At 34.7% G+C, this 12,681-nt stretch overlaps 1 protein-coding gene across 1 annotated transcript in view; it reads right to left on the bottom strand.

Annotated features, from left to right (window-relative positions):
- Fbxl17 (F-box and leucine rich repeat protein 17) overlaps positions 1-12,681 on the bottom strand; it is a gene marked incomplete at its 5' end in the record, with an annotated part of 484,676 nt that overhangs the window by 350,602 nt on the left and 121,393 nt on the right. The window contains one exon of the mRNA XM_010608693.3: positions 2,923-3,030. Within this exon, the coding sequence (XP_010606995.1) occupies positions 2,923-3,030 (108 nt within the window). The remainder of the gene's footprint in view (positions 1-2,922; positions 3,031-12,681) is intronic.

Genomic DNA, 12,681 nt, shown 5'->3' with positions numbered 1-12,681 from the left:
GGTACATTTTAGGTCTACAGTACAGTTACATTCATCATTGGGATCTTGTACCTTTTACATGACAAGTCTTAGTTCTCATTTTTTCCTCTTACCCCTACCCCTCCCTTCACCCCCTCCTCCTTTCCCTATTTACAAAAACTTTATTTTCATTTTCTCATAATTTTTTATTTTCCCTTATTTCCCTCTAGTGTGAAAAACTATAATTGTAAATAAGATCCTAATATTATAATGGACAATGTGTAATAGGGAGAAAAGGGCTAAAGGTGTAGAGGAAGCGGGAAGGGTATGAGAAAGGAAATAACTGAATAATTTATTTTATAACTTCATGTACTATGATGATAATAAGTAAGGGAAACAACTTCTAGGGACATTTATATATTTACAAATATTGTGTGAATATTTTAGTAATTGATAAAACAACAGAATGCAAATTTTTTTTCAGCTTTAATTGAGTTTACTGGTACATTTTAGGGATACAGTACAGTTACATTCATTATTGAGATCTTGTACCTCTACATGACAAGTCTTGATTTTCATTTTTTCCCCTTACCCCTGCCCTCCCTTCACCCCCTCCTCCCCTCCCCATCTACAAACACTTTATTTCCATCTTTTCATTATCTCACATTTTTTTCTTTTCCCTTATTACCCTTCCCCTATCCATCGCACCTTCCCTACACCTTCAGCTCCTTTCTAAATGTCAGTAATCTTATTAGGGTCTTATGTATTATTGCAGATTATTCACACCAGAGAAACTATTCGCTATTTACACATGTGTGACTTATTTATTTCACTTAGGAGTATATCTTCAGAAGAACTTCCTCAGCAAATTGAGCCTTCCAACATAAACATTTGCTATAGCTATTTTGTCACAGAGAATAATTCTATCTCTTTAAGTACCAGTGTACCATAAATTTTGACCATCTCAAAATGCTCATGGAAGCACTTATTGGTCTAATAAGTCTTGTTTTGTCTTTAATGAGTACAATTTTGAATGATCATAAAATCCCACATATGGTCATTACAACATTTGTTGTGCACAATCTGTTCATCCAACAGCATCTCTACTCTACACTATAAACAGCATTAGATGGGACGAGAAAAACATTCATCTACCAAGATATTCAGGCCAAGATTATTGGAAATGAATAAAAATTATGGTTACATATGGTCTTGGTTACAATATGATGTTCTGATAGAGCAATAATAGCCCACACCTTCCTCTTGTTTTAGGCTGATCCTAAAAATACAATTATATCAGATCGCTAATTCAAGACTCAGTATAACTACATCATGCTCTCTTTTGGATACAGTAAATAACAAAAGTTGATTTGACTTTTTTAAAATCAAAGTTTGCACTGTTTTTCTAGAAATTTAGACACTATAAAATCTATTTTAAATTTACTGAAGATTAGTACATATTGCGGCATTGATACTAATCTAAAACCTTACATGTGTTACTTTATTTAATACCAAGAAAAAAACTGTCCACTTAATTAATAAAGTAGCAGAGCCAAGAATCAAACTCAAACTAGCAATGGAATCCAGCGTCCTACTCACTGTGTATCTCTACCATAGTCCTAAATAACTCATAAGAATTTGTTCTTTCATGTGGAAGGAAAGAAGACAGTATTTCCCACTAAACTGTGAGCCTGAAGAGATTTGAAGAGATCAAGCCCAAAGAGACTGAGATCTTACTGACTTGCTTCAGCATAGTGCTGCCAACACAGTGGTTTTCTAATCATTATTAAATGAAAGAAGTTTAAATGAAAAGGTTTAGTCAGCTATTAAAGAGGGATCCTTAAAATAAATTAATTCTCGTAAATTATATATAATAGAGTAAAAACTGTCAGTGAAAAAATTCAGACAATATACAGGTAATTTCATAGACAGCAGATTTTCCATTACATGAAAGTGAGAATTATTTTCTAATTATACTAGAGCTCCGAAAGCAGCTGAGCTGAGAGATCACAAAGGACTTGGCATTTTTTCCTCACTGCTAAAATAAGAGACATCTTATATCGGGTAAATTTTTATATACATTCACCTCTTTTCATTTTACATATTTAGCTTAATCATGCTGACCATATTCACTTTTTGAAGCCAAAAGATCATGTGACTTAACGATACATAAGCAGTTAAAACTCAATACATCTTCTAAGAGCAAAACATTAACATTTAAATAATTCGTATCATATGTATCGGGTTTTAAAATATATATTCACAATGACTCACAAATAAATTGCAAAAAGTTTCTTATTTAAATGAATTGAAAGTGTAAGTTTGATGTTATCTTAAACTGGTTTTTAACTTTATCAAACACTAGTACATTCCTATAATGGTCTGACTATCCCACATTAAAATATACTTAACAAAGTTAGAGAGCAAGGTGTAGTGGTATATGCTTACAATTCGACCTACTTGGGAAGCTGAGGCAAGGGAATGAATCACTCGAACCCACCAGGACTTCAAAATCAATCAGGGCAACACAGTGAGATATCTCAAAAAACAATGTACTGGACACAGTGGTACACACCAGTAATAGCACTCTGATTGGGCCTGTGGCAGCAGGACTACAAGTCTGAGCCCCGTCTGGGCAACTTAGTGATTTTGTGAAACCCTGTCTCTAAATAAATAACTTCTAGAAAGGAGAGGAAAAGGGGGCATAAAAGAATTGAAATTAATTGTGTACATGTACCAATTCCTTGCAATGAATGTAATAATTATATATTGTAAACATTACTAAGAAAAGTAAAAGTACATAAAAACAAGTCTCTGGGGAAAAAAAGGACTGGGTTGTACCTAAGCAAGGTACTAGGTTTGATTCCTAGTAATATAAAAAAATATGCAAAAAAAGCAAATAACAAAACAATGTTAGGACACATTATCTGAATGAAAATGCCAAGAAGTAGCCATGGCACCTACCTTGGTTAGGTGGATGACTCCTTTAGAAGTCACTGAACAACCCATGAAGCCAACATACTGAAGTTCAGGACAGTGTTCAGCAAACGCTTTCACTGACTGGTCTGTCACCTAGGTAAGAAACATGAAGAAAGTGTTTCAACATACTATTACAGTGAACTCAAGAATAGGGCTGGTACCACAAAATCCCTCTGCCTCACCTTGCATCATTACTAATGCCCTTTCCCCTGGAGCATTTGAATCAACATACAAAATGGAACAGTATGTACTGTTTTCTTTTTTAAAATTCTCCTTGACCCTATATCCCATTTTACCTATCACCTCATCGCTTTGTATGTAATCATACAAAACATCCCAAAGAGATGTTGACATCGGCTACGTCCACTTCTCTGTCTCTGCTTCTGTCTCTGTCTCTCTCTTTCTCAATTCGTGTCTAGTTCTGTGTGTGTACATGTATGAGAAATAGCTGAGATAAATATCTCACATTTTTATTGACAGCTAATTCACATGTCATCAAACCCACTCTTTCTAAAGGTATAGTTCAAATGTTTTTAATAAAGCATCAGAAAGCATCATAAGTTTGAGAATCATCTCAGAAAAAAATTCCATGCCCATGAGCAGTCATTTCCCTGTCTCCACATCCCCAACCCCTGACAATATGCTCTTTGTGGATTTATCTTTTCTGGACACTATACAAATGGAACATACAATTGTAAACTTTTATTTCTGTCTTATTTCACTCAGTATATCTTCAAGGTTTATCCATGGAGTAGACTATATTAGTGCTTTCTTCCTTTATATTGCTGAATATTATTTCATTGTAGGGATACAGCACAATGTTATGAAATGAAGTGTGTTCTCTCAAAGTTCATATTTTAAAGTCCAACCTCCTCAAGTGCAACAAAATTTGATCATATTTGGAAAAAGGGCTGTTACAGGTGCAAATAGTTAAGTTAGGATGAAATCACATTATAATAGAGTGGGCCCACAAACCAATACAACAACCATCCTTATAGAAAAGGGTAGCAGAAACACAGACACATATGCAGGGAGTATGCCATTTGGAGATACAGAGTTATGCTGCTACAAGCAAGGAATGACAAAAACTTTTTTAAGTATCACAAAATATGAGCAACCAGGAACACATAATTTATATCCTTTTCTATCACCTTCAGAAGGAATATGATCCTGCCAACTCCACAATTTTAAGACAATAAATTTCTATTTAAGCCACTCAGTTTATGATATTGCTATAGAAGGCCTTGGAAAATAGTATACACTTATCTCCCTCTAATCAGGTTTTGTTTCTATCATTCAGCTGTTATCACCCATCAAATTAAATGGTTGGTGTAGGTCAGTGGTGGCGAACCTACAGCACATGTGTGGTAGAGGTCTGTATGTTATCAATGAAAGCTCTAAAACCATCACTGGTTTAGAGTCTCACCCCAGCCTTTCAACAGCATCTGAAACAGGTGACGGTTTCTCTTGAAACAATTAATTCACCCATTTATCTAGGAGAACTGCATTCCCCTGGGGGTTTTTTCTTCCTTCCTGGTGGCTCTTAGTCACTCTCTCATCTTGGTCCTCACTTCATTTCTCTTACCCACCTTAATTCACCTCCACATGACAAAATCTAATCTCATGGCACTAAATACTAAGTATTAATCCTCAAGTACTTATCTCTAGCCTAGGCCTCTGCATTCTATTTCAAACTTCTATATCCACTGTCTCTGCCGTTGGGTGTCTATAGGCACCTCAATCATAATATGTCCAAAGAGGAAATATTTATGTTCCAAACAAGACTGCTCTTCCCTGGGATTCCTCCACTTCCACAAAAAGCATCATCTAGGAAGTCAAACCAAAACATTTTTATTTCAAATTCCATCCAGTAAAGTAGAAAATTTTGTCAATTCTTCCAAACAAATACTAAATCTGGCTACTCTCATCTCTGTCATCACTACCAATTTGAGTCCATTATTAGTATCTTCTCCTACCTGAATCATGGAAACAGCCTAACTTAGGCTCAGGAATCTGATTCCATTCTTGTTCCTCTATTTGTTTTGTTTTGTTCTGTTTCTTGATTTTTGTTCTGTTTTGTGAGACAGGGTCTCCCAATGTAGTTTAGTTTGACCTTGAACTCACTATGTAGCCCAGGCTGGCCTCAAATTCATGATGATCTTCTTGCCTCAGCCTCCTGAGTACTGGGATTTCAGGGATCTGAACCAACACCTGGCTTCTTCCATTTATTCTTCACATAATATCCACAGATCTAACTATTATCATTGCCCTATCCAAAATTCTCTGATATTTTTTATTAATACATGTTTATAATTTTCTATCACACTTAAAATCCAAACTCTTTACCATGGCTACCAAAGCTCTTGACAAATGACCCCGTCAGACCTCAACTTCCTTCATTCCCTTCCACTTCCCTCATTTATTCTACACAAAGTAGTGCTGATTCTTCCTCAAACATGCCATATTCGTCTCTGTCTCAAAGTCTTCATATTCGCTCTACCCTTTTCCCCAAATGTACCTCCAAAGGAGGCCACACAATTCACTTCTTAATCTCATTCCTCTCTCTGCTTCCTTGGTATCTCCTGAAAATAACACTAAATAATTCTGCTAGTCACTCTGTCTCTTACTCTGCTTTTTTTTAAACCAGAACATTAATCACTACTTAATTACATGATACACCTATAATTAGTTTGCTGTCTTCAAGCTAATCAGTTAATCTGCCCTTCCAGTATAGTAACTAACCATTTTAGTTTGTTTTGGATATCTTTAGTCTTAGAACCAAAAGTCCAAATCCCCATAAAACCCCTAAGTACAGGCACACTGTAAGAGCTGACCATCTTACCAAGAAGGTGATCTATTCAGACTCCTTGGTATAAGATTGGCATGTAGAACAATCCTTGGCACTTAGTGGAAATGAACACAACACGAAAACAAATTAATTATTTTCCTTCATTCTCCATACACTCCATAATACTACTTTCTGTTATTTTCAGACCAAAGATATAGTTTTATTATTTTAAATGTATTGATTTTTTAAAAATGGAATTATCCTAGTAGCTAGGATAATCAATCCATGGTGCATGTGTTTTATGTGTTATGAAATATTTTCCTTTCTTTTCTTTCTCTTTTGAGACAAGGTCTCACTATATTGCCCAGGCTAGCCTCAAACTCCTGGACTTAGAGATCCTCGAACCTCAGCTTCGCAAATAGCTGCGACTATAGGCTTGCACCAACATGACCAGCTCTGAAATCTTTTTTAGAAAAGGGGAAGAAGTTCTTAACTTTGATGTATGTCATAATTTTATATGTCAATCTGACCACACTGTACGGTACCCTGATCTCTGCTTAAACAGTATTCTGGTTAAGACTGTGGATGAAACTAACAATTGCCATCAGTAGACTAAGGCAAATTTCCCTTCCCAATGTGAATGGGCCTCCTAATGAATGGAACAAAAAGTCAGAGTAACAGAGAATTTGTGTTCTCTGCCTTACTATTTTTCAGCTGGGACACTGGTCATTTTCTGCTTTCAGACACAGACTTGGACACTATACCATGGTTCTGCTGGATATATGGTTTCTAGATATATGACTACAATTTCTATATTCATTTATGCAACACCTTATAAAAAAGTATTGGTAAAAAAATACATAATCTTCTAATGCTCTTGTTCTCTTGTTTCTTTGGAGAACCTTGACTAATACAATGTGTATTACAATCTTCAAGGAGTTTACCAAAAATTCTGAGCCAAAAAGGATGGAGCTCAAGGATTTGTATTTTTAACAAGCCCTAAAATGACTCAGTCATTTTAAAGCTTAAACTCTCAGGTCCACAAAGAATTTACATGAATAGTTTTGGTATTTTCAGCCATCCTTGCTCTAAATGAAAAGCAGAATGAAATTTCCTATATTTTACCTCTACTTCCAAAAAGTTTTCATGTCTAAATCATCTTTTTGTAACTGTGCTAAAATTTTCTCCATAGCTTCACAAAGATATACTTTATAACAGGTAGTCCAAATACTCTGTAACACATGGTTAATTTTTGATGCACTTTCCTCTCAGTCAAGATGAAGTCAACAAGTTAAACACTTCTGTTAGTTTTACAAACAGATTTACAACTCTTTGCAGTTTTAGTGTGGATGACTCTTATTTTCTGCATTCTTTATGCTGAATAGATATTGGAAAAATAGAAGCATGTGAACAGCATTAATTCTAAAACAATCACAAGAACATTTTCCCAAAATAATGAAACCAACAGCATCCATGATAAATCTGATAAAAGATTAATTCTGTCCTCAAAAGCAAAGTATACTTAAGCATATTAAGATTAAGATTGCCACTGATAAATTAAAAATGGGCTTACCTGGATGCTGATTTCTAAAGACATTGTGTTAACAAAAAAATACTTTTCCCTTAAAATAACCAGAAGCTTCAATGAAACTCAATGTCTTTTTAAAAACAAAACAAGGTTAAGTATATAATCAGTTGTTTAAACATCCTGCTCAATCTGTATGTACCATCAAGTCTTTTTCTATACTTTTCTTCAAAGAGGAAAGGAACTCAAATAAGAATTTAGGACAGAAGAAAACTTGGATTCAAGGGGCCAGAGCTTTCAGAGAAGAAAAAGGACATTAAAAGTGCAGCGGTGGGTCTTTTTCTTTTAGCTCAAGCAATCAGAGTAAAACTACCCAGAGTAGCTTTCACCATCAACAGAACCCTAGAAAAGAAGGCCAGAGTGATTCCTTAGGATATAGAAACACTTTAGGTAGGATCGGGTATGTTTTAGAAGGCCAACAAAAGGATCTTGAAAATTTGAGTGGCATCCAGGTCTGTTCTCAAAACTAAATGATCAGGGCCAAGGATTTAGCTCAGTGGTGCCACCACCTGAGTCACAAGAGCCAGGTCCTGAGTTCAATCGCCAGTACCAAGTGATCCAAAAAAATATATATATATCAGTTAGAGATTACAGCAGAAGGAGGCCTGGCAGAAATACAAGAGTGCATTACAGTAGGTAAGTATCAGTGGGTCTAAGCACCTCCAGGACTCTGGAGTCGGGCTGTTTTAAGTCTTAAACTTTAAGTTTTAAGTCAGGCTGTCTAGTTTTAAACCCCAGGCGTGTGATTTTGAACAACTTATTTCACTTCTCTAATAATTTATTCTTTTTATAAGGAAAATAACGACCTATTTCACAAAGTATGCAAATTTTTAAAAAAGATAATGAGTGTAATTCTTCAGTATTTTAGCTACTATTATTAGTCCTGGTTCTCTTTCACCTGGACTGATTCTTAGCCAGGATGAAGGGGTTGACATGTGTAAGAGGATAATTCAAAACCACTGGAATTAAACCATGCTAGTTTGTTCTCCTGGTAACTTGAAGAGATCCCAATTTTTACTTGGAAGCTCTAGGATATGACCTAATCTCTGGGATAGGAGTGAAAAAGACAAAAGTGAAGTTTATTACTGATAATTAGTAAAAGGAATACATTTGCTTAAGGGTTTCAACCTACTTACACATTAAAATCATCTGAGGAACTTTTTTACTTCATTTCTGGGTGGAGATCTGCATCCATTTTATTTTAAAAGCTCCCCAAAGAAACTCTAATATCTAGGCTGGGTTATGAACAACTTCTAATACCTCCTTCAAAGTGTGGTTTTCAGATCAGCAGCACTGGCATCACATGGGAGTTTGATGAAAATACAAAATCTCAGGACTTTCCACAGACCTACTGAATCCTAATCTGCGTTTTCAAAAAATGCTTACATGATTCTTATATACTTTAAAGCTTGAGAGAAAAATTGCTCAAGGGACAAAAGAATAAATCATTTTGAGGTGAAATGAAGTAAAAACTGAATAGGTGTGCCATAATTGAAGCATTATGAAGTTTTAGGGTTGTTTTGTTTCATTTTGTTTTGCTTTGTTTTGTCTGATGGTACAGGGGACTAAACCCAGAACCTTGTGCTGAGCGACACTTCCATCTCTGTTTTAAACATTATTTTTTATTTTGAAACAAGGTCTAATTAAATTGCCCAGGCTGGCCTCAAATTTGAGAATCTCTTGCCTTAGCCTGTCAAAGAGTGCTGACATTAAAGCCATACTCACCTGGCTATGAAGAACTTTTTAAACAGCTTTATTGAGGTTGAACCTGCATGCCATAAAATTCATCCATTTTAAGAGTATAATTTATGGAGTTTTAATTAGTTTGCGCAATTTCATAATTATCACCACAGTGCAGTTTTTGAATATTTTTATTGTATGACCCATAAAATTCCCTTTTGACTTTATGCCCAAATATAATCACAGCTCCAACCAGCAGATCCAGGGCACTACTGATCTGTTGTCTAAATCTATACTGTTACTTTTTTGAAAAGAATTATGTAAAAAGAATTTTATTATAAGTAGTCCTTTTTGTTTCCACTAGTGGAATGATTTTGAGGTGCATCTATAATACTATATGTATAAGCAGTTTACTCATTTTCTTGGTCAGTATAATTCCACAGTATTAATACTAAACATTTTGTGTACTCATCAGCTGACAAACTTTTAAATTTTTTCCATTTTGAGGCTTTTAAAAATTGGGTGTTTTTTCATATGTTAATGTGCTATTTCTACTTCTTTAAGAAATGTCTGTTCACGTCATATGCCCATTTTTGGATTGAGTCTTTAAATTTAGGAGGTCCAATTTTTTTAAGTTATTTATGTATTCTAGATAGTAGACCTTTGTCTGAGGAACAGCTGGTAAAAGTTTTATTCCATATTGTGGATTGTCTCTTCATGCTGTTGTCGGGTTTTTTTGTCAGTACCATGCTGGTTTTATTACAGTAGCTCTAGAGTCAGGGACTGTTATGCCTCTTGCCTTTCCTATGTCATCCAGAATTGTTTTTGCTATTCTAGGTCTCTTCTGATTCAAAATGAATTTTAAGAATAATTTCTCTAGTTCTCTGAGGTATACTAATGGGATTTCGATTGAGACTGCATTAAATCTGTTTAACAATTTTGGAAGTATGGCCATTTTCACCATGTTGGTTCTTTCTATGCACAAGTAAGGGATATCTTTCGATTTTCTGATATCCTCTTCATTCTCCTTTTTTAGTAATTTCCAAGGTAAAGAACTTTTACTTTTTTATGAGATTGATGCCTAAGTTTTTTTTTTTTTTTGATATCATGAAAGGTGTCATTTCACTAGTGGGAAAAACTTTAGCCAGTGGTTCTGCAGACAAAGAACCAATACCTAGAATACATGAAGAATTGAAAAAAATCAACCCCCTCAAACTTAAAAACTCAATCCAAAAATGGACATCTGAGATAAACACACACTTGAAGTGTGTCACTGCAGAAGTAGTAATGGCAAATAAATACAGGAAAAAATGTTCAACATCACTGGTCATTCAAGAGATAAAAGTAGAAACAATGATTCTCCATCTCACTCTAGAAAGAATGGCTCTTAACAGGAAATCAGCCAACAACAACTGTTGGCAGGGCTGTAAAGAAAAAGGAACCCTTCTCTAGTGTTGATAGGACTGTAGACTGCTACAACTACTGTGGAAATCAGAGTGGAGATTCCTCAAAAAACTAGGATTAGAGGTCACATTTGACCCAGTTATTCCCTTTCTGGATATCTTCCCAAAAGAATTAAAGCACCTTACCACAGTGATATATACAGACCCATGTTAACAGCAGCACAGTTTGTAACAGTTAAATCTTGGAAACAATCCAAATGCCCATCAACTGATGAATGGATAAAAAAAGATGTGTCTTTTTTATATAATAAAGTACTATTCAGACATAAAGAAGAATAAACTTGAGATACTTATAGGTAAATGTATGCATCTTGAAACCATACTCTAAAGTGAAATAAATAAAACACATATATGTAAATATTGCATTGTCTCTCTGGTGTAAGAAGCTCAAAGTGTAAATAAGGACCAAAAAGTACAATAGATATTGTGAAACAGGAAGAAATTGTTCAATATTAAACCAAGAGTTAGATAATTTGCTAATAATTAAAATGTTTTATGCAAAAAAAGGAATAGTATCATTAGGAAACAAGAGATTAGCAAATGAAAATTTATTCATTCAAGATCATAATAGGGTATTTACCATGTTATTCTCTATTTTTGTTAGGAAAAATTATTTTTTCATGGAAAGTTGTTATACTTTCTTTACTGATATCTACTTGTATTACATTAAACACAGTAATTTTTTTAAAAAATATCTAGAATAGGGAGACAACTCTAATCACACTGTGGTGAAAATGGCCTCATGTGAATTAAACTTTTGCCTAGAAGATAAAGACAGGCAATACCTGATGACCTAATCTACACAGAGAGTTACTGTTTATAAATGTGACTGTGGCTCATGATTACTCTGTTCTAACCTAGAGATTCAGTCTCCAGACAGCGCTCAATGAGTTTAAATTTGGGGTACTCATAGCCACAGAGTTAAAGAGGGAACAGACAATAAAACTACTAAATTTGCCTTACTGTGTATCACACTAAGACTTCTCAATAGAATAATAAATTTGGGATCCTAACAGTTCTGAGAGGCCTTATTTAATAGGTGATTAAAAATACGATTATTGGAGATTGACTTTCTAAAATATCAAACCACCAGCAGGGGCAAAATTAAATTTTGTTCTTGTTGTTTGCTCTTTATTCTGTGGTGCTGTGGACCAAGTCCAGGGCTTTGTGTAAGTAAGGATAGTGATCTACCACTGTGCTAAACCCCCAACCCTGCCAAATAGGGATCACAAATCCTAGCCTTTTAGGTGTTGAACCAGGTTCTTTACTTTATACAAGTTAAAGTGTGATTTGTTTCATGGTACTAAACCTGATAAAATTCAAGGCATTCCTCCAACCCCAAGAGAAGTAGAGTGGTAAGCATCAAGGAACAATGGGTCTATTTTCTATGGAATTTGTGAAAAAAAATGCTATCCTTTGTTTTCTTCTCTTGCAGAGAAGACTGGGTGTGTACTGACTCTGTGATAATCATTTATATACTGAGAACTGTTCCCAACATGCCACACATGATAGACGAATGCACGCAGCAGGTTGGGTAATCTAATTCAGAGACGTTGAAGAGACTGGCTTAATGACAATAAATTATAAAATGGAAAAAGTAGTCCAGTTTGGACTCCAAGGAAACATTCCTATCTAGAAAAGATTAAAATTAAAGAAGAAAAAAGGATGGTAAAACATTTATTAACTTCAGGGTTCATAATAAAGAGATGAAGTTTATTCTTATTTTGAGACCAAGTTTTCTTAGTCCAATGGAGATATATTTTATTACATAAGTAAAATTTTGAAATCTATACTAAAATTTTTTGTGAATAATTGATAATGTATCTGGGTAAGAAAGAATTTATAGTATTAATTCTATAATGTTGAAACAATCTTTGGACATTTTTATGCTGTTGGTATTATAGTTATTCTGTGTAATCTTACATGAGTGTACCAAGCAATATAGTTTTTGGTACTGGGGATCGAACTTGGGACCTTGCGCTTGCAAGGCAGGGGGCAGAACCACTGAACTAAATTCCCAGCCCTAGTACCAAGCAATATAATAGCACTTCTTGATCATAAACTAAGAAAATTGTCTCTAACCTTCTACACAAAGAATATATATACTTTTAAGACTACTCTTAAATATTCTTATGGAATTAACCAGAAACAATCCCACGAATACATCAAACAAATATGGTTAGATGGACCCTTCAAATACTAGTACTAAAGATGGCCCTTTATTATAT

The sequence above is a fragment of the Fukomys damarensis genome, unplaced genomic scaffold (genome assembly GCF_012274545.1).
Source record: "Fukomys damarensis isolate Sample0158 unplaced genomic scaffold, DMR_v1.0_HiC HiC_scaffold_3, whole genome shotgun sequence".
NCBI lineage: Eukaryota > Metazoa > Chordata > Mammalia > Rodentia > Bathyergidae > Fukomys > Fukomys damarensis.
This window is presented reverse-complemented; position numbering and strand designations above follow the sequence as displayed.